Source organism: Pan troglodytes, chromosome 10, assembly GCF_028858775.2.
Source record: "Pan troglodytes isolate AG18354 chromosome 10, NHGRI_mPanTro3-v2.0_pri, whole genome shotgun sequence".
Taxonomy (NCBI): Eukaryota; Metazoa; Chordata; class Mammalia; order Primates; family Hominidae; genus Pan; species Pan troglodytes.
Genome location: NC_072408.2, coordinates 64,309,085 through 64,332,344, shown reverse-complemented (window position 1 = coordinate 64,332,344; position 23,260 = coordinate 64,309,085). Strand labels below are relative to the sequence as shown.

At 37.4% G+C, this 23,260-nt stretch overlaps 1 protein-coding gene across 1 annotated transcript in view; it reads right to left on the bottom strand.

Moving 5' to 3' along the window:
- The window catches only part of LOC473397 (ovostatin homolog 2), a 93,389-nt gene extending 70,809 nt beyond the window's left edge, over nt 1-22,580 (bottom strand). Inside the window, 2 exon segments of the mRNA XM_063786184.1 lie at nt 21,714-21,870; nt 22,343-22,580. Of these exon segments, the coding sequence (XP_063642254.1) occupies nt 21,714-21,870; nt 22,343-22,549 (364 nt within the window). The 5' untranslated portion in view covers nt 22,550-22,580.
- Between the last annotated feature and the right edge of the window lie 680 nt (nt 22,581-23,260).

Genomic DNA, 23,260 nt, shown 5'->3' with positions numbered 1-23,260 from the left:
TTAGTTCAGTATGACAAATATACCTAATTATCAATTAAATGTTTGTTTAATACTTGAATTTCCTCTGGATGTGACAGATACCTCTAAAACTTTGAAGACTGATATAAGTACATTAGTAATTTAATATTTCAGGAACAGAAATTTTGCTGAAATATCAGTTACATATGCGTAAGTTTAAAAATACTATAGTAACACAAAGTGGTCAGCACAGAAAAAAGCATTTCAAGGATTAAGACTTACCATTTTGTGCTTTAGGAAGAAGGGGTATTAGGTCCAGGAGATACAAGAAATTAGTCATTAGAAATATTATTGGCCGGGCGAGGTGGCTCACGACTGTAATCCCCGCACTTTGGGAGGCCGAGGCGGGAGGATCACCTGAGGTCAGGAGTTTGAGACTAGCCTGGACAACATGATGAAACCCCGTCTCTCTACTAAAAATGCAAAAACCTAGTCGGGCGTGATGGCGGGCGCCTGTAATCCCAGCTCCTCGGGAGGCTGAGGCGGAAGAATCGCTTGAATCTGGCGGGCGGAGGTCGCAGTGAGCTAAGATTACGCCAACACACTCTAGCCTGGGCAACAAGAGCGAAACTCCGAAAAAGAAAAAGAAGGAAGGGAGGAAGGGAGGGAGGGGGGAGGGAGACAGATTTTCCTGGATGAGATAAAGATTTTTCACTGGATTTATTTTCAGAGGCTTAGTAAAATATTCTCCCCAAACTATTTTACTTCCCATGTTCTAATTCTATGCTCACCAAAAAAAATTTATAATCGACAACTACATGTCTCAATTATATTTATCTGTGGAATGATTAAGGAAAAGGAATATGCTTATATCTAAAACCAGATACTCCCATTATAAATCAATAAATTGGCATTCTTACTTCTATTGTAGCCTTATTTGAATGTAATACTTGACCATCCATCAACATGTGTGTGAAAATTTGGGTTGATATATGAAACATTCAGAATTTGAATCAGATGAACCCAATGAAAAGCCCTCAGGGAAAAAATGATTGTATTAACATTGTATAGTTGGCAATCAGGTAACAATTCGAATGAGACAGTGATATCCATTGGGGTCTGGCTTCTTAGAGAGCATTACCTGTTCCGTCCTCTGTAACAAGAGCATGCACTTTGAGGAAACTCCAGTATCCTTCCCGATTTAACTCAAAAGCATCTGTGTTAATAAACTTGGAGACATAGCTATCTTTCCCCAACTGAAAAGAACAATAAAAAAAAGTTATATTTTAAAGGAAGACTGTAAGAAATAGCTGTAATAGGGAAAATGTGTGACCTCACTGAAGCAACTTTAAGAATATTGTATTACCCAAGTTTTAGTTTTTTAAAATAATCCATTGTGTTTCTATAATTATATTTTCAGTTCATGTATTTACCTATAACTATTTATTTTTTAATAAATATTAACTCTTACAATATTGTGTTTTTAAAAACTCTTCATGGTGATATTATTTTGTTATTATACAAGATAATAAACACATCCATCACTAGTCACGTATTCACACATGATATTTGCAATTTTGGTAATTTCAGCCATATTCTTTTACAGTTTTGAAACTGAGTTTTATATTATTTAGTTACCATGCCTTGGACATTTATGGGACTATTTACACAGCAGTTAGGAACACAGGCTTTACAGTCAAACACCAGAATTTGAACCCTGGCTTTACCACTTATTACTTCATACAAAATGAAATCTTAATAAAGAGCTTGTAGAATTGTATTACATTAGATAATAACTGGAAAGTGTTTATTTAGCACAGGGCCAGCACTTAGTAAACATTCAGTAGGTAGTAGATTTTTAAATTAGATTCCTTTACGTTTCTCTCAGTGTCTAGTCAAGTGACAATGTCTCACTAAGTGAAATTTTTAAAGTGTCACAATTAGTAACGAAAATTAAACAGGATGAATTGTCAAATATTTTTAAAATGTGGGATAAATTGTGCTCATAGGTTCCTGGACTATAATATTGGGGAAAAACTGAGTTCTTATTCTACTCCTTCATCTTATGATGATATGAGGAAATCTAGTCCTCAAGATGTGGGTGAGATGTCAAAATCCTGTGCTACTTCAGGGGGTCCTTGAAACTATAAGAAGGTCTAGAACCATTTCCAGAAGCTTAAAGATCTAGAAAAATTTCCACTATACTAAAGGTGAATAATTAGATAAATTATTTAGTCCACACTCCTGCTTTACATGTGCATTTGATTATTTTATCTTTTATTTTAGGTTCAAGGGTACCTGTGCAGGTTTGTTATATAGGTAAATTGTGTGTCATGGGGGTTTGGTGTACAGATTATTTCACTATCCAGGTAATAAGCATAGTATCCAATAGGTAGTTTTTTTGATCCTCACCCCTTCCCACCCTACATGTACATTTTAAATTTCCAGATCTCTCAAATCTCCTGAAGGGCATCTCTATAATATAGCCGCCTTCGATAATGCATTCTGGGATCTACCTACCCTGTGCACTCGGCTTATATTGGTTTAGTCTCTTCTAGAGTGTGCATCTTTAAAGATTATGACTGCTTCATAAAGTGCAAAACCCATGAGGATAGTACCTGATCTGTCTTGCTCAACAATGAAGCTTCTAAATAAAATTATTCTTGCATATTAAAAGACCTCAATATTCATCTGTTGAATGAATTTGTGGAGAAAATTTTTGTATCCCTGATATCCCTAAAGATACAGCCCCACTAGTTATTTAAATATTTATATGACTTGGTTGGGGTGCAGTGGCTCACACCTGTAACCCCAGCACTTTGGGAGACCGAAGCGGGCAGATCACATGAGATCAGGAGTTCAAGACCAGGCTGGCCAACATGGTGAAACCCCGTCTCTATTAAAAATACAAAATTAGCTGGGCGTGGTGGTGCACGCCTGTAGTCCCAGCTTCTTGGGAGGTTGAGGCACGAGAATTGCTTGAACCCGGGAGGCAGAGGTTGCGGTAAGCCAATATCGTGCTACTGCACTCCAGCATGAGCGACACAGTGAGACTGTCTAAAAATATATATGTATTGACATGTATTTATGATCTAGTTTTGCTGCACCCATGATCTTGAGCAACGTATTTAACCTCTTTCTGCTTTAACCCACTCATCAGTAAGGGGGCGATAATAGTACCCCCTCATAGGGTACTATTTGTTTTGAGAATCAAATGCACATAAACTACTTAGCTCAGTGACTGACACACAATAAGCATCCATTAAATGTTAGCAATTATTATTATTATAATTGTTACTATTGTTAGCATTTATTGTCCACATTTTTTTAATTTAAGAATTAGAAGGTTCTTAATTATTTCCAACCTAAAGTATTCTCTAAACAGGACAGGAATATGTGACTCTGTGTGTGTGCACACATGTGTGTGGATAAATGGTATCACACTATAGTATGGGGATTGCAGCTGGCAGTTGTATATTAGACAGTCAGATCTGGCATGATTATAGCTGAAAGCCTTGCTACATCCTAGACCAGCCTGTTTGTGTCCGTTTTCTGAATGTTGGTTTTCAAACCTTCCAAGTAGATCTTTTAGGAAATTCCTCCTTTGTCAGTTTGGAAAAGTTGATTCTTCTCTTTAGTGGTTAAGAACCTGACTGATAGGGTTCCCATCTGGAGCTCCTATATACACTTATTTCCAGTGAGAATAGGTTGAGAGGAAAATAATTATACATCTAATACTCTTGAATATGCAGAAACATCACATCTCCCTGACTAAATTCACAAAGTATAAAATAAAGAACAGGACATATGTTCCCAGTAAATTGATAGGGTGTAGATTTTATATGAAACCAAATGTATTTTTAATTAAGAATCGAAATTTACTACTCAGTTTCTGATACTATAATTTGCTTTTTTGTCAGTCAATAGAAAATGAAACTTAGCATGACAAAAGAGGAATATAAAATTTACAAATAGGAATAGAAATATAGAATAAAAGTATATATTTTAACTGTAAAGAGGAAAACAAGAAGAAAGGAAGGTAAATGGAAGGTGAGGATAAAAAGTTAATGCAAACCTATTTATAATTTTGCTGATATACCTCTTACCTGAATGGTAAAATTTTTACAGAGTGGAACTGATAAGATGAGCACATGAATGATAAGCCGTAGATTCTCTGCACACACTAAGTTGGACCTTCCCGTCCACAGGTTCACCATAGGTATATCTAATAGAAGAATATAACAACAACACAATTACAGAGGTCAAGGTCATTTTTAATCTGTATAGGGTTTTGAGACCTTTATTTAGTAGCTGAAACCAGCACTGTAACAACATTTAAATAGCTTGTTACCATAAATTTTATTTTCTGGAGGAAATCTAAAACAATGGTACGGACTAAAATTGAGTTGAATGCTTTAGGCAAAAATATATTTTAATTAAAAAGGTTGAAATAGGCATGTAGAAGTTATATATCTAAGTCACTAAAATACAATGTAAACAAAAAAAATCAGTCATTATTTCATTAAAAATAATATTTTTTGCATACTGATAGCAATGCAATATTGAAAAACAAAAAATGAAATAAAATAACATTTTGCTTCTTTTAGTTTTTTTGTTTTTAAACTGCTATTATGAGCATATTTTATGGTTTTTACTTTTAAAATGTAAATTATATTTATTTATTTATTTTTTATAAATGTCATTTTATGCCATCAGATTTTGGGGTAATTTATTTTTGTTTGTTTGTTTTGGAAAGAAGTAAAACTGTTCATTTTTTTATTATTATATTTTAAGTTCTGGGATATATGTGCAGAAGGTGCAGGTTTGTTACATAGGTACACATGTGTTATGGTGGTTTGCTGCACCCATCAACCCATCATCTACATTAAGTATTTCTCTTAATGCTATCCCTCCCCTTGCCCCCAACCCCCGACAGGCCCCGATGTGTGATGTTCCCCTCCCTGTGCCCATATGTTCTCATTGTGCAACTCCTACTTCTGAGTGAGAACATGTGGTGTTTGGTTTTCTGTTCCTGTGATAGTTTGCAGATAATGATGGTTTCCAGTTTCATCCATGTCCCTGCAAAGGACATGAACTCATTCTTTTTAAGGCTGCATAGTATTCCATGGTGTGTATGTGCCCCATTTTCTTTACCCCGTCTAACAATGATGGGCATTTGGGTTGGTTCCAAGTCTTTGTTATTGTGAATAGTGCTGCAATAAACGTACGTGTGCAGGTGTCTTTATAGTAGAATGATTTATAATCCTTTGGGTATATACCCACTAATGCAATTGCTGGTCAAATGCTATTTCTGGTTCTAGATCTTTGAGGAATGGCCACTGTGTCTTCCACAGTGGTTGAACTAATTTACACTCCCAACAACAGTGTAAAAGCATTCCTATTTCTCCACATCCTCTCCAGCATCTGTTGTTTACTGACTTTTTAATGATTGCCATTTTAACTGGCATGAGATGGTATCTCATTGTGGTTTTGATTTGGATTTCTCTAATGACCAGTGATGATGAGCTTTTTTTCATATGTTTGTTGGCTGCATAAATGTCTTCTTTTAAGCAGTGGCTGTTCATATCCTTCACCCACTTTTTGATGGGGTTGTTTGCTTTTTCTTGTAAATTTATTTAAGTTCCTTATAGATTCTGGATATTAGCCCTTTCTCAGATGGATAGATTACAAAATTTTTCTCCCATTCTGTATGTTGCCTGTTCACTCCGATTATAGTTTCTTTTGCTATGCAGAAGCTCTTTAGTTTAATTAGATCCCATTTGTCAATTTTGGCTTTTGTTGCAATTGCTTTTGGTGTTTTAGTCATAAAGTATTTGCCCATGCCTATGTCCTGAATGGTATTGCCTAGGTTTTGTTCCAGGGTTTTTATGGTTTTAGGTCTAACATTTAAATCTTTAATCCATCTTTAGTTAATTTTTGTATAAGGTGTAAGGAAGGGGTCCAGTTTCAGTTTTCTGCATATGGCTAGCCAGTTTTCCCAACACCGTTTATTAAATAGGGAATCCTTTCCCTATTGCTTGTTTTCATCAAGTTTGTCAAAGGTCAAATGGTTGTAGATGTATGGTGCTATTTCTGAGGCCACTGCTCTGTTCCATTGGTCTGTATATCTGTTTTGGTACCAGTACCATGCTGTTTTGGTTACTATAGCCTTGTGGTATAGTTTGAAGTCAGGAATCCAACTTCCAAGGGATGTGAAGGACCTCTTCAAGGAGAACTACAAACCACTGCTCAAGGAAATAAGAGAGGACACAAACAAATGGAAAGACAATCCATGCTCATGGATAGGAAGAATCAACATCGTGAAAGTGGCCATGCTGCCCAAAGTAACTTATAGATACAATGCTATTCCCATCAAACTAACATTGACTTTCTTCACAGAATTGGAAAAAGCTACTTTAAAGTTCATATGGAACCAAAAAAGAGCCCGCATTGCCAAGACAATCCTAAGCCAAAAGAATAAAGCTGGAGGCATCACTCTACCTGATTCAAACTATACTACAAGGCTACAGTAACCAAAACAGCATGGTACTGGTACCAAAACAGAGATATAGACCAATGGAACAGAACAGAGCCCTCAGAAATAATACCACACATCTACAACCATCTGATCTTTGACAAACCTGACAAAAACAAGAAATGGGGAAAGGATTCCCTATTTAATAAATGGTGCTGGGAAAACTGGCTAGCCATATGTAGAAAGCTGAAACTGGATCCCTTCCTTACACCTTATACAAAAATTAATTCAAGACAGATTATTAAAGACTTAAATGTTAGACCTAAAACCATAAAAACCCTAGAAGAAAACCTAGGCAATACCATTCAGGACATAGGCATGGGCAAGGACTTCATGTCTAAAACACCAAAAGCAATGGCAACAAAAGCCAAAATTGACAAATGGGATCTAATTAAACTAAAGAGCTTCTGCACAGCAAAAGAAACTACCATCAGAGTGAACAGGCAACTGACAGAATGGGAGAAAATGTTTACAATCTACCCATCTGACAAAGGGCTAATATCCAGAATCTACAAAGAACTTAAACAAATTTACAAGAAAAAATCAAACAACCCCATCAGAAAGTGGGCGAAGGATATGAACAGACACTTCTCAAAAGAAAACATTTAAGCAGCCAACAGACACATGAAACAATGCTCATCATCACTGGCCATTAGAGAAATGAAAATCAAAACCACAGTGAGATACCATCTCACACCAGTTAGAATGGCAATCATTAAAAAGTCAGGAAACAACAGGTGCTGGAGAGGATGTGGAGAAACAGGAACATTTTTACACTGTTGGTGGGACTGTAAACTAGTTCAACCATTGTGGAAGACAGTGTGGTGACTCCTCAAGGATCTAGAACTAGAAATACCATTTGACCCAGCTATCCCATTACTGGGTATATACCCAAAGGATTATAAATCATGCTGCTATAAAGACACATGCACACATGTTTATTGCGGCACTATTCACAATAGCAAAGACTTGGAACCAACCCAAATGTCCATCAATGATAGATGGACATATACACCATGGAATACTATGCAGCCATGAAAATGGATGAGTTCATGTCCTTTGTAGGGACATGGATGAAGCTGGATACCAACATTCTGAGCAAACTATCACAAGGACAGAAAACCGAACACCACATGTTCTCACTCATAGGTGGGAACTGAATAATGAGAACACTTGGACACCGGGTGGGGAACATCCCACACTGGGGCCTGTCGTGGGGTGGGGGCAGTGGGGAGGGATAGCATTAGGAGATATACCTAATGTAAATGACAGGTTAATGGGTGCAGCACAGCAACGTGGCACATGTATACATTTGTAACAAACCTGCATGTTGTGCACATGTACCCTAGAACTTAAAGTATAATTTAAAAAATTTTAAATAGGTAGAAAGAGCAAAGAACAAAATTGTTTGTAAGGAATAACAGTAGATTCCTCTGGGCTACGTTTTATGACAATTTCTCAATTTCATCTTCCAAATTACTAATTCTCTCTTAAGCATCATCGATCCTTCTAGTCAGCCTTTCTACACATATATTTTTAAATTAATAATATGCCTAATTCCAAGGTCTTTAATTATTTTTAAAGTTACACTATTGACTCATATCTGAGTATACACATTTTACTTATTTCTAAATTTTTTTCTGATTAATGTTCAACAGTTTTCTCAGGTATATATTGCTCTCTTTTTTTGTTTATATAATACCTTGATTTCAAGTCATTAGAATCTTCAACCATTTAGTGATTCATGCTTATGTTTTGGGATTCCCAGCTGGCTTGTCCTAGAGTGCTTTATTTTGCTTATGCAATACTTCTCCAGTAAAAATGACACAGGAGCCAACACACAGCCACTGTGATAGGGAAGTACCTAGACATTTGGGCTTTGGGGATTTCTGTTACTCAGGGGATTTTCCAGCAATGCTGGCAATTCCCTGCCTTTATGACCCAACTACAATGAGACTTTTCAGTCTCTGCCTTTTCTGTATTCTTCCAACTCTGGAGGTGAAGCACAAGGTAGTGACATCAAAAAGTTAGCCATGCTTCTTCTTGACTCTTAAAAACTTCCAGCCTAAAGTAGACACAGGAAGGAGGACAGGCAAAGCTTTCACCTTAAAGTTTGGCATGGAATTTTAGATTACTGTAATGAAGCTCTCCTAATAACTAGAAATTACCAGGTCACTTTTTTATTTTTAATTATGCAAAATTAAAAGGAAAAGTAGTACACATGAGTCAGGGAAAAGTAGTACACATCAGGTCTGAGGAGACAAAGTTTTAATGTTTGCACCCTGGCTCTCTTTGCTGGTTATATAAACTCTGTGAATGTTGCTTAACTTAGTGACAAGAAGAGGGGAAAACAACCTGACCTGCTTCACTGCTACTCCTGCCACACGTTAATCCTCACTATTTGCCCCTAAGTCCCTGTCTGCCCTTAGTATCCTCCACACTGTGCCCCGCCATTACCCTAGAGCCACTTGTAACTCTTACAGCAGTTTTCTCTGTGATACATCTTGAGCTTCAGTTTTCTTTTATAATCATGTAATACATAAAGATTGAATTGAGAAATCGTCATAAACAAGATGTTGTCCAATGGAAATTTCTGGGAGATGGAATGTTCTATGTTTTATGTCTATGCTCTCCAATTCAGTGGCCACTAGTCACATGTGACAGCTTGAAATGTGGCTAACGCAACTGAATATTTAGTTTTAATTAAAACTTAAATAACCACATGTGGTCATGGCTACTGTATTGGCTGGTGCAAAACAATATGTTATCTTATGATGTAAGAAAGACAGTAGTCAGTTGTCTTAAACTGTTACATAAAACCACGTGTCATAACATGCATTAAAAGAATTATAGATGCATGGAAGAATTCATAAAATCAGCAAAATAATTTCACACCTTCTTTTTCCCTTACCTTCTACACATTTATATTTTACTTCTTTTTAGCCATCTATCCCATTCTAATATCTTTCTACGAATACATTATTCTATTGTGTACAATTTCAACTTACAAGGCACAGACATTCACTTTGAATTCAGAGTCCACAACTAAGATATTTTCTGGTGCATCCACAGTCATTTGAAATTTGGGTAACACTGCCAGTAAAAAATATATATATATTATATTATAATGTGTATATTATATATTATTAACATAAATACATATTAACATAAATACATTCATACAAAACAATTGTTTCTCCTTTACAAACCATCAACCTTTGCTTATGTTTGCCATTAATAAACAGTGTGAGGAGGACGCTGAAGTGCCTAAGACTGGATTTTGGAATTGGATAGAAAATGCATATTTTGAATTCCAAATTCATCACTTTTCAGGTGTTGAACTTGGGAAAGTGTTTCTCAATATCTTCATCTTTAAAATAGTAATAAAGATACTACAATAGAAATTTTATGAAGATTTTAGGAGAAAATATGAAGGGACTAATGGCTAACATATGACTAATGTTAATTCCATTCTTCTCATAAGAAGTGCTTTACATCCTAGAAACTATCATATAAGATAGAATCCAGATACTACAAAAGGACGATAGATAGCCTAGGTTAACAGAGAATTGCAGGAAGATTATGGGCTGAACTAGGAGATAAAAATCACAGTAGATGGAGAACCCTAAAATAGTAACAGAGGACAAGGAAAGAGGAAAGGAAGAGATACTCACTTGAAAATTCATTATTTAATAATCCTGCCCTTACAAAATTGGAAAGATTTTATAATTTTTTTATTAATAGGTAATATTTTCATTGCTATTATTTACCATATTCTTCCACAGAGAAGGAGTGATATGTTTTCTTCTCATCGAGCATCTCCACGGTGATTTCATACCATCCGAGGATGGGCTCTGAGATTAACTGGAAGGAGAGTTGTAGAATCCCTCCCACAGACTCCTCATTCACGCACTGTTGTATTCGATTGCCTTCTGGATCCTGAGAATAAGAAAGTGTATTTTTGCATGCTGGATGTTTTTATTCATTATAAAGTTTCAGCAAGGTGTTTCCTACTTAGGTTTCCAACTTACTTAGGATTCAGAACATGAGTGTGTCCTCACATCACCCAAGGAGAATTGGTTACTCTCGTATCTGGGGTCACATAGATGCATATTACAGCACTTAGTATATTTTAGAGCTAGCTGTGATTTTTTTACATTTATTTTCTGTGTCAATCTCTGATTTCTTAAAGGCGAGCCATATTTTATCCCCAGTGCATAAAACATTAAGTGTACATTTATATACATTCAACAACTAAACATTAAATTAAATACAATCATACTTGCCCGTTGTCTATATTATTATTGTCTGTATTAATGGGTGCATGCTAATATGAATCACATGGTGGTGGGGGTGGAAACCTATTTCTGTCCTCTTGAGGCTGTCTACATGAAATTAATAATTCTGCGACAATTTAAATAGACAATCTTCCCTGTGAGCTGCCTTTTGATTTTGAGGTTTGGAGAGATGTTCAAAAAATGAGAAAACAATTCTTCAACTATTAGTTATCTTACCTGAAGGGTGATCACTGGATACTGAAATAAAAATAAAAATAATGTTAATATATGAACTCAAGGTTTTTTTTCTAGATGAGTGAAGAGGTTAATTATAAATCTATTATTAAGCAAAGAAACATAAACACATTTAGGACAACCCAAACAAATACTGATTTCTGACTGAAAGTTTGAATATCTATTGATTATATTGAAACTCATCTGCCTAGTTTTCAAGAATTTTCATTTACTTCTGTCTCTTTCACAACATACACCCTGCAGTCTCAGTAAGCAACCCTGCCCTTGGGTCTCTCCAACATAATAAAAATGCCCTCTTAGATGAATCATAACTTCCTTATCAACAAATTCGTGGTCAGTCTTCACTCTGACAGTTGCAATGTTTTACACTGCTGGTTGCCTCTTTTTGAAATGCTTCAATTTTGATTTCTGTATCTAGCACTAATTTTTTTTGTCTTAGATTATTGGCCATTCCTATACTCCACCATTTCCTTATCAGACAAGTAAATAAATGTAGACATTTGCCCAAGTTTCCCTTGCAGAGTTTCCTCTCCTTCTTCCTTCTCCTTCCACCTCTCTGTATCTCCTCTCAGTTCTCTCCATGTTTACCACAATTGCCCCCTCTAAACCTATAGTCAACAGTTTGACTTTCATCTCTTAGTGTTTTCTCTCAGGACCTTAAAACTAACAAGTTGAAATTAAAGACTCCTAGGCCAGAAGCCCTCATGTGAATAGGCTGATGAGAATTTAAAAAATGAGTACATAGGGTCCTTTGCCCACTCCCCAAGTTGCCAAGTGCTCCTTCCCACTAATTGCAGCATTCATTCACTAATAAAACGTAATGTGTCTGGAGATAGGAACAGGATTCATAAACCTTGTCCAGAATTCTTGGAACTGAGAAATATAACAGTTGAATTAAGGGCCTACTTGTTATTCTAAATTCATGGAATTGAATCTTGATGAAATATTGAGATGGTATTGAAGAAAGCTACTGCTGCAACATTAACTCAAGCATTAAGAGAGGTAGAGCTTCTCATGAGATTTCCTCATAGAAAGAAAATGAAGAATATATTACCCAAAGGTGCCATGGGAAGACGTTAACCATTTGGATGAGATTCTAATAATGAGAAATGAACCTAGAGTACTATCTCTTTTTGTTTGCTATTTGTAATACTTCCAATGCAGATGGCTTCAACTGTGTTCAACAAATTTAGTTTTTATTACTTAATTTGTCTTTTTTTTTTAGATTTTTTTTTAACTCAGCTTGGTCTATTTCAAAAAGCTAGTGAACAAGAACCTAGTAAAATCACATTTTCATTGTTCTAAGCTGCTTGATTTTTCTCTAAAAACAATTATTAAAATGAGGCTGATTCTGCTCTAGTCACTAATGACTGTCTGCACTAAATCTTGTATAAACCAGCCAAGAACCAATACAACAACTCCTTCATGTCCCCTTCTGGTTCATACTATCTCTCCCTGTCCATACACAGGGCCTCTTTTTAAAGGACTAGTAGTTCCAGGTCTTAAGATAAGTTTAAAGAAAGATCTGAAACTTCTTGATGCAAATGAAACTTTCTGGAAAAAGTATGTTTGAATATTCTACAAAACACTGACTTAAAGGAAAAGAAAGGCACCATCAGCAATGAAATTGCAGAAAATGAAAGAAAAGACCGATGTAAGATTTGGCCAGAAGAAACTAGGTATATGCTCTATATCTTGGCTCATTTGATAATGAGCCCAGTTGCATCATTACTATATTTTTATTATGTAGTCAAATTTATTATGAATGCCCAAATCTCATAGGCCAGCCATGCATTGAATCTATTTATTTAAATGGAATACTGAACTGGATAATGTCCAGCAATTAGAAACACTGGCTTGCAAAGATAAAACCACATAATCTCTTAGCTGCCATCATTTTCGGAAATGCTACATCAGTTTCCATCTCTATACATAAGCACATGCAGTTTGTTGTGCCGTGGAAACTCCTTGCCATAAACATTTGGTACAAATGATCTTCTTATCTATGACCCATATTTGAGGGAAGAGTCCATTAATCCTGTTCTTATGCAAATGTAGTTATTACTAAAGCAGGGAGTTGGATAATCATATTTGGCCTAATTGACAATAATAAGTCAACATTGGGGGGTGAGAACTAACAAGGGAGTTATGATAATGCTGCAGCTGCTTTGATTTTCAAGAAGCCCTTTACTTCCCCATGGTGCTTCCAATCAAGGATGATTGTCAAAGGATTGCAGTAGAAATTCTCACTGCCTTGGTTAAATAGAGGAGTTGCATTCTTAGAAATAGAAGCTTTGACTATAAATCATGCTGCTATAAAGACACATGCACACGTATGTTTATTGCGGCATTATTCACAATAGCAAAGACTTGGAACCAACCCAAATGTCCAACAATGATAGACTGGATTAAGAAAATGTGGCACATATACACCATGGAATACTATGCAGCCATAAAAAATGATGAGTTCATGTCCTTTGTAGGGACATGGATGAAATTGGAAACCATCATTCTCAGTAAACTATCGCAAGAACAAAAAACCAAACACCACATATTCTCACTCATAGGTGGGAATTGAACAATGAGATCACATGGACACAGGAAGGGGAATATCACACTCTGGGGACTGTGGTGGGGAGGGGGGAGGGGGGAGGGATAGCACTGGGAGATATACCTAATGCTAGATGACGAGTTAGTGGGTGCAGCGCACCAGCATGGCACATGTATACATATGTAACTAACCTGCACAATGTGCACATGTACCCTAAAACTTAAAGTATAATTTAAATAATAATAATAATAATAGTAATAATAATTAAAAAAAAAAAGAAATAGAAGCTTCAACCATGAACCAAGGAGAACAGGAACCACATGCTATCTTACGGAAGTGATTTCGGATTTAGATTACTACAAGGTCTTTGGAGCACCAAAAATTGGATTCCTGCTCTGGAAATTAAAATTAAGCAACAGTCTAGTGAATGTAGCATAACTATAGAAGATGGGGAAAGGAGGTGGATTAAAAGTGACGATGTCTTAAGGATGAAGTACAGTTTGGAGGGAGGAAAAGGCACTAACAGAGAAACCATCTGCACAGCTTCTGTAAGCTTAAGAAGCTTCTTCGTAACTGCGCTCAGTTGATAGATTGATCTGAGAGACCACAAAAGAATGCTTAGTTCTAACAGGTTTCTAAACTACATGAAATGAAATTTGTCAGGTATCCTGTTGTAAAGACTGAAGTCCAGGTCATGATTCGTTGTCTTTTGACAGTTTTCACTGTTGATCGCCTTGGTTCTCAGATTGTCGCTAGCTAGATTGTAGTCTTCTGCTGAAATACTGTCTTAGACTACCGTCACCATGTTCCCACCATGTATTTAGTTCCCTAACTGCACATCAGTATCTATGAAATAACTTCTCTGAATTTCCCATTAGGGAAAGTGAGGCAGCGTTGCTTTCCCTAATGGGTAGCAACACTTCCCCCTTTACCATCCCTGTGTAAATAAAGAACAATATCTGGAAAAATTGGAAGGGGTCCTGGAACACATCCCCAGTCAAGTTATTTCTCTGCTCTACACAAAAACTGCTCCTCTATGACTAACTGTAATTCAAGTGCCTTCATAATATGGCACCAAGCCTCCTTTCCAAGTCGTTTTTCAACATGCCTTTTTTTTTTTCTTTTTTGAGATGGAGTCTCGCTCTGTCACCCAGGCTGGATGGAGTGCAATGGCGCAATCTCGGCTCACTGCAAGCTCCACCTCCCGGGTTCACGCCACTCTCCTGCCTCAGCCTCCCGAATAGCTGGGACTACAGGCGCCCACCACCATGCCTGGCCAATTTTTTGTGTGTTTAGTAGAGATGGGGTTTCACCATGTTAGCCAGGGTGGTCTCGATCTCCTGACCTCGTGATCCATCCGCCTTGGCCTCCCCAAGTGCTGGGATTACAGGCGTGAGCCACTGCGCCCAGCCCTTCAACGTGACTTTCTATATTTGTTATAAGTTTCAGCAAAGCTGGGTTACGACTATTCCCTAAATCCTCTTGATTCTCTACCCACATGCCTTCACTAACATTTTTTCTCTGCCTACAGTATCTTCTAGGCCTAATTTATACATTTGGTCATCTCTGTTCCCTAAGGAATGTCTCGATTTCACCTACCCCGTGACATCTGTATCAGGCATGGCCAATGTTCCTAAGGGAACAATGTTCCCTTAGGAACCCTTAGATCCCTTTTTCTGGTTCTTTCCAACCACCCCCAGCTCCATTGTGTTTTACTTCTAACAGCTTTCACCTGTGAACTTTTTGAGAGGCCTGTTTTGGAGCCTCGTGGCAAGTTCCTAGGGTTTTACTCCTATGTTGGGTGATGCCCAGAGCCAATAACTGCCTGATGCTGGAGTACAAAAGCCCAGCTTTGGTTCCTAAAGTGGAACAAACTGTGAAGTGTAATTTATGCTCCGGAGCTTCCTGCCAGTCAGTCTGAAGACTTTGCCCAAAATCAGTTGATTGCACCGATGCTTGGCCTCCTCCCCTCCCCTGTCCTGCTTCTCTCCACTCTCTTATTGGTTTCCCCCGGCAGCACTTCCTTAATAATTCAGTTGTCCGTTTTTCCCTCTCTCAGAATCTGATTCTGGAGAAGTTGATCTAAGATAATACCTCTCCTGGTAACTCCAGATACGAAGCAGCCATAATGCTTTCATTCACTGGTTATGTAATTCACTCATTCAGTCATTATAAAGTATTATTGTGGCTTGGCTCACTGGTTCATGCCTGTAATGTCAGCACTTTAGCAGGCCAAGGCAAGAGAATTGCTTGAGGTCAGGAGTTTGAGAAAAGCCTGGGCAACATAGCAAAACCCCATCTCCACAAAAAATAAAAAAATTAGCTGGGCATGATGGTGCTGCCAGTAGTCCAAGCTACTTGGGGGGCTAGGGCAAGAGGATCGCTTGAGCCCAGAAGTTAAGGCTGGTGAGTTATAATCGCACCACAGCACTCCAGTCTGGGCAACAGAGCAAGACTCCATCACTAAAATACATAAATAAATAAAATATTCACTCTACATAACATTACTCATTCACTCAATACATAATTTAATAATGGTATAATATTACTAGCCTACTATCTGCTGTATCCTATTCTTCCAGATGTCAGGAATATAGTCATGCATGTTGCTTCATTTGTGTTCTTCTCCAACAACCTCTGCTCTAATGTAATCATTCTGGGGACAGAAAGAGTTTCTTCTGTATCTTTGGGTCTCGGCTTACCTAGCACAGTGCTTTTATAGGTGGTAAGGATTCAGTAAATTACAGACTTTTATTTGTAATTAGGAAATATGTTTAATTGTGTTGACCAAAGAGAGAGGGAGAGAGTGAGGAAGAAGAAAAAAAGAAAAAGTTTGATGGTAAGGGAGGAATACATAGGCTAATAAGAATGTAAAACCAATAACTAAGACTGGCCTGCCTCATTTTCATGGATTAATTTTAAGAAGCAAAACCATGCACAAATACCTACCTATTTCTAGCTATAACTTACCATTTCATCAACTGGTTTCAAACGATCATCCAGAGACACAACTCGAAACACCACTGAAGAAAGAAAGAACAATGATGCAAAGAAAGTATTTAACTTTTGTGTCATCACAGCTTTCCTCCTACATTGATTAACTTAGGTGAATCAAAAAGCACTAGGTTACTACCACCTGTGATGAGGAGTTACATGCACATCTTATGTAAGACATATTGGATCCTGGGGTTACCAGGTTGAGCTTATTAAGTTATACTGCCAAGAAAGTGTTCAGTAAAAGAACTTCTTGTCTTTCTTTTGTACTTCCATCGCTTCTTTCTCTTTCTCCTCGTATGCATTCTTACAACATATGCTCAGGCTGCCTAATGACTTCATTAAAGAAATGAAAGACAGAGGAGGCAGGTCACTTAACTGTTAGTACAATTCCTCACAGAGATTGCATGCATACTTATTCAGCATGTACGTTTTCTGTGTATCCTTCATCAACCAAAACCCTTATTCCCTTAACCCGCAGCGGAAGCACCTGCAATCAGCTATATTCTCCCACTCTCACATTCTTATCCATCTGTGTCCTATCCCCGAGTTGGTTCTCAGCCTGATGGACCTTGTCAAACTTATGTTACTGTCCAGTCAGTAAAATTCATTCTCTTTTGAAGATGTTTCTCTCTGCCCCTATTTCTCTCACAAAACACTTGATTTCTTTTTTGCTCTGAGGTTGCCTCTCTCCCTCTAGGTCTCTATAGTGGAGACCTCTCATCTTCCACATGGCTTGAGAAGGGAAATAAGTAACTTCCTAATTCACAACTCCAACAAAACATTTTTTTCTTGCATTTTAATTCGAAAGAGAGAAATTATTATTTTAGATGCCACTAGTTTCAGAAAATTTATTCCTGTTGATGTCATCTAATGACTTTCTGGTTGCTGTCATAGAATGTCACCTGGCTAATGGTCTTCCTTTCTACTGCTTAGCCTGTCATGGGAAATTTTGACATGCTTTAAGGGAAATGAAGATTCATGCCAAAATTGGTATTGGTCATCATATCAGAGCTATTGTATTTTGGAAAAAATGTCAATTGCTGATGACAAGAGTCTATGTTGTCATCTGTCTATAGATACTTTCTGTCCCTTTGTGTTTTCAGGTTCATTTAGAGTTCAACTTTGTTAATCTCATTCTTCCAGATTATTGACCCTCTCCTGGCTTCAATTCATTTATTCACACATTAATTTTAAAAGCCTTTATTGATAACCTATTTCATAATTCTATTCATATGTATGTGCGAGTATGAGTGTCAAATGCTGAACATTTTTTTTAGAAAAAAGACTTGCTGTTTGGCTATCACGGGATTCATAAGATTGGCTGAGAAATGCTGATCCCATCATATCCCATCATGGTTTAAATGTGGTCTCTACATTAATGGTTCTTCAAATTCATATCTTCAGCCCTTTCTTTTTTTCTGTTTTCTTTTCTTTTTTCTTTTTTGAGACAGGGTCTCACTCTCATCACTCAGGTTGAAGTGCAGTGGCACAATCTTGGCTCACTGCAGCCTCAACTTTCCAAGCTCAGGTGATCCTCCCACCTCAGCCTTCCAAGCAGCTAGGACTACTTGCCCCACCACACCTGGCTAACTTTTTTGTATTTTTAGTAGAGATGGGTTTTCGCCATGTTGCCCAGGCTTATCTTGAACTCCTGGGCTCAAGTAATCTGCCTGCCTTGGCTTCCCAAAGTGCTGGGACTACAGGTGTGAGCAACTGCGCCTGGCCCTGCCCTTTCTTCTTACCTAAAGTTTCATAAATATACTGCTTCCTACTTGACATATCTGCCTAAATATTTAAAAGATATCTCATCCTTAGTGTGCCCAAAAATGTAATCCTGATTTATTTCCTCTTGCTCTACACTTCCTTATTTTAGTAAATGACAATTCTGTCCAAGTGTTTAGGCTAGAAATTTCAGACTCATTCTTATTCCCTCATTCTTGTCATCCCCTCATTGTCATTCCCTCTTTATATTACACTCTACATCAAAACATACCTTAAAGATATTATCTGCTATTTCTCTTGCCCAGAATGATTTTCCCCACCCATGGTAGACATCCTCACTTCATTCAGGTCTCCGCTTAATTATCTTAAAACATTTTTTCCCTCTAGTTCTAATCTGTTCACCTACTTTGTTAGCTCTGTCATTTAAAAATTGAATTCTGGCCAGGCGCAGTGGCTCACGCCTGTAATCCCAGCACTTTGGGAGGCTGAGGCGGGCAGATCACAAGGTCAGAAGTTCGAGACCAGCCTGGCCAATATGGCGAAACCCCATCTCTACTAACAAAATACAAAAAAATTAGATGGGCGTGGTGGTGCACACCTGTAATTCCAGCTACTCAGGAGGCTGAGGCAGGAGAATTGCTTGAACCCAGGAGGTGGAGGTTGCTGTGAGCCGAGATTGCCCCACTGCACTCCAGGCTGGGCGACAGAGTGAGACTCCGTTTCAAAAAAAAAAAGATTTCTCTTTAACTCCAAAACTGTCCCTGTCTTTGTTCAAGATGTAATCGTCTTTTATTTGGACTCTCACAACTGTCACTAACTGGATCACTGCCATTTGTGTTGCCATAACCTAGCTAATCTTTCTATGGTTATCAGAGCTACTTTCTGAAGACTAAATCTTATCTTGAATCTTCTCTGATGAAAACCTCACATTGCACAAAAGTCAGTGTCTTCATAACTTAATGTGTAGCAAGTCACACATTACTTTTTGTGAAGTTCTGACCTGGCCTTCTACCAGAGCCTCCTTTCCAGCCATTCCCACCAAGCCCCCTAACCTGAAGCTATACAGTATCCCTTACCCTCAGTAATTTCATCATGAGTACTGACTTTACTTCTGTCATGGTTATTTCTATAATAGCCCTTTCCTTCTCACACAGAGGGGCTGCTTTCCCTTCTACCCTGACATTGGAAGCTTGAATAGCCCAATAGCTTGAATAGCTTAATTCTCCCAAACATAACTAGAATCTGTTTTGCTGAAGACTTTGTATATCAGTCAAGTACCTTATCCCTTCTTTCTCTAAATGCGTTCCTAAATATCCTCTTTGATATACTTATTTTTTAATAACTGAAGAATTAGTCACTTTCTATTTTATCTGTTTACTATGCTTTTTCATATTTTGTTCATGCCACTATATAGTAGTTAATATATTGCATTATAAATATGAAGCAACAATAAACTGTGCAATGAGGTTTTAGCAATCATAGTTAATATCACATCATATTTTTATTCAAAAAGAAGCATGATGCTGAGTAGATTATGAATATTTGTAGCATTATAATCTCAGATTGTAATGATCAATTTTTTGAAAACTGAATATCTCTCAATTGTGTAAGACTCCTGGCTCAATTTCTTTGCTATGTTATAACCTTTCCTCTGTGCATTAGACTCTTTACTAGACTGTGGATGGACAAGAAATTTAAAAAAAGCAATTTTAAATTAAGGTTTAATGTTTCTGTGCTCTTTGAAGTAGCAGCCACCTTCCCCACCTCTGCCTTCTATAGCTCTTCTTAGCAAGAATCCTAGAAACCTTCCTTGGACATCCTCTTGTGTCGAGCACATATACTCTTCCCCCTCATAAGCACCTCCCACGCCAGCATGCATGCTCTCGTAATGTTTGTTCCACCGTTGTTGGTGCCAGCCCAAACTGTACAGCCATGCCCTGTCTTTCTTGTCTAGTCCTTCAGTCTTTCTCTGGTGCCTAAATACTGACCTGAATGCCCTCTTTTGTGAAGTGAGGGAGGGAGGCAAAGGGTCAGGGGAAGAGGAGTGGAAGGGTGGGGATAGCACAATGCATGCAGTGCATTCCTCCATCTCCAGCACATATCCCTCACCTCCCTCTGCTTGTGTTGTTCTGGGATCACAGTGTGTTGGTGCCTAAGCAGGCTCTGATTACTGCGATTCCCAGTTCATCCACGACTGCCTCCTCAAGCCATGATCCCCACATCTGTAGTGACTCCTCATGGTGTTACTTAACTACATGAAAATGCCTCTTTAGTTCTATATTCAGGGATTTCCTTTAACTCTTCTATTCACTGCAGCTTCTTTTCCTTCCTTTTTTTTTTCTTTTATTATATCACATTTTATTTTATTTTTAATTATTATACTTTAAGTTCTAGGGTACTTGTGCACAACGTGCAGGTTTGTTACATATGTATACATGTGCCATGTTTCTGTGCTGCACCCATTAACTCGTCATTTACATTAGGTATTTCTCCTAGTGCTATCCCTCCCCCTCTCCCCACTGCACGACAGGCCTTGTTGTGTGATGTTCCCCACCCTGTGTCCAAGTGTTCTCATTGTTCAATTCCCACCTATAAGTGAGAACATGTGGTGTTTGGTTTTCTGTCCTTGCAATAGTTTTCTCAGAATGACGGTTTCCAGCTTCATCCATGTCCCTGCAAAGGACATGAACTCATCCTTTTTTATGACTGCATAGTATTCCATGGTGTATATGTGCCACATTTTCTTCATTCAGTCTATCATTGATGGACATTTGGGTTTCTTTACTCCAAGTAAGTCTATCTACTTCTCATTTTACGGCATGGTTTTTGAATTAATTCTACCTCAGTGCTTTTTTATGTACCATTCATCTCATCAGAAATGTCTTTCTTCTGACTGCTGTAATCTGTATTCATCAACTCCTTCTGTACCCAGGAGGAGAGAGGAGGCTTTTCAGCTTAATTCAACATCACGCTGATCATTCTATTACTTGGGCAATTCTCTAGTCACTAGGGGTATCTCATTACATGTTCATGACATACTTTGTTGCTCTTTTGTTTCTATTTCAACCATAAGCTTGTAAGTTTGTGTAAATTAAATTCAAAATCCCCAAATATGTGATTAGAATGTTATTAGAATAATACGGATATTATTAGAATATTATTAGAATAATATGGATATTATTAGAATAGAATAAGGTGCTCTTTAAAAATACACTTTCTGAGGCTCCCCACCCCAGACTCATGGAAATGAAATCTCTAACATTTAGGCTATGTAATCTATATTTTTATTTTGTATTTTTAAGCAGGTTCTCTAATAAACTTTAATACAATAAAATTTCTGAGCTTGTATTGTGTACCATCAATTCAAATATCATATAAGTGACATTAGTTGAGGGTAACCTGATTTAGGTACACTCACCTTTCTGTCCAGGCTTGTAGGTGGGTTTATCAGTCTGTACGAAGACCACATTCTCTCTGGATCTGATTGCCACAGATCTCCTCTCTTCCAGGTTGAGAGTGGCTCCTTTAGCAGAAAATGTAATAAATGCCAGTGGGTCAGATCTGGCCTGAGGAACCTAGGGAACAAATAAATACTCCATGAAACTGATTTTTTGTTAAGAAATCTCTATCACTGTGTGTTGGTATCACTAAAAGTTTTAATTCATAATTTGTCGTATCTATTTCTTCAATAACCAACCTTGTTTATTTCTCTTGCTTTGTCACTTCCTTATCTCACCATTTAAATGGATTCTTTTGCCTTTCTTAAAACTTCCCTTTTCTGCACAAGAGTCATTCTTTCTATATGTCTTATTCCCTTCAACAATTTTCTATCATAAAATCAAATGTTTTGGCTCTTGCCCTTGTTACAATTTATGACTGTACTTAACATCATCTCATACTGAGGACTATATTATTCTTTTAAAAATTAAAATAACTTTACACATACAGTCAAACAGCCTGATCTCTGTCCCTAAAAAGTCAGTTATGTGGGTGGTGTTCATGCACCTGTAATATTCTTTTCTATATTAAGCAGAAAGAAGTATTTACCTCAAAGCTGATGCATTTGAAGAAATTTTTTCCAGTAACATTTTCTTCAAATATTTTGGTCTGGACCTCACCATAGTTGAGGGAGACCGTCAAAACAACAGATTCAGTGAGATTAAAAAGCTGGGCACAAGTTTTATCCAAAGAGCCTTCTTGTAGAACAGAAGGAATCAGCAGAACATACTGCCTACAAAATTCAAGCAAGACCATTACAATTGAATGTGTGATTAGTTACTTAGCAATTATTGTGTTAATTGAAGAATTTTTGAGTTTAAGAAAAGTATGTTATTTTTAAATGTTAGAAATACATCAAATGGCTAAATCTGTATGAAACAGAAAGATGTTGGCCTATGAATTAAATTTTTAAAAGTCAAAAAGGAAATCCCAATTAAAAATCAGCAGGTAATTTGTCATTAGTTCTATAAAGGTTAACATCATCAGTGTTCTTGTACAATGCTTTTGCCCCCAAACTGACACAGCACATTCTGTTTTATATTTGCCTACTGTTTGTCCAGTTCCTTCCCCAGCAGCTGTCAGACACCTCTTCCTCAACATAAATATAGCACTGTTACAGCTCTTACTCAGCATTCTGGATATCTATGAGGCAGAGATGATGATGCCCACCAAATTTGAAATTTACTATTCCCATGAGCATATTTTGGGTTATATTGTAAAATGATAAAATTATTTAAAATCAAATCACTGCAATAAAAATGTAATGTTTAATTATTATTATTATTTTTTTTTTTTCTAGACAGAGTCTCCCTCTGTCGCCCAGGCTGGAGTGCAGTGGCACGATCTTGCCTCACTGCAACCTCCGCCTCCCAGGTTTAAGTGATTCTCCAGTCTCAGACTCCAGAGTAGCTGGGATTACAGGCTCATGCTACCACATCCAGCTAATTTTTGTATTTTTAGTAAAGA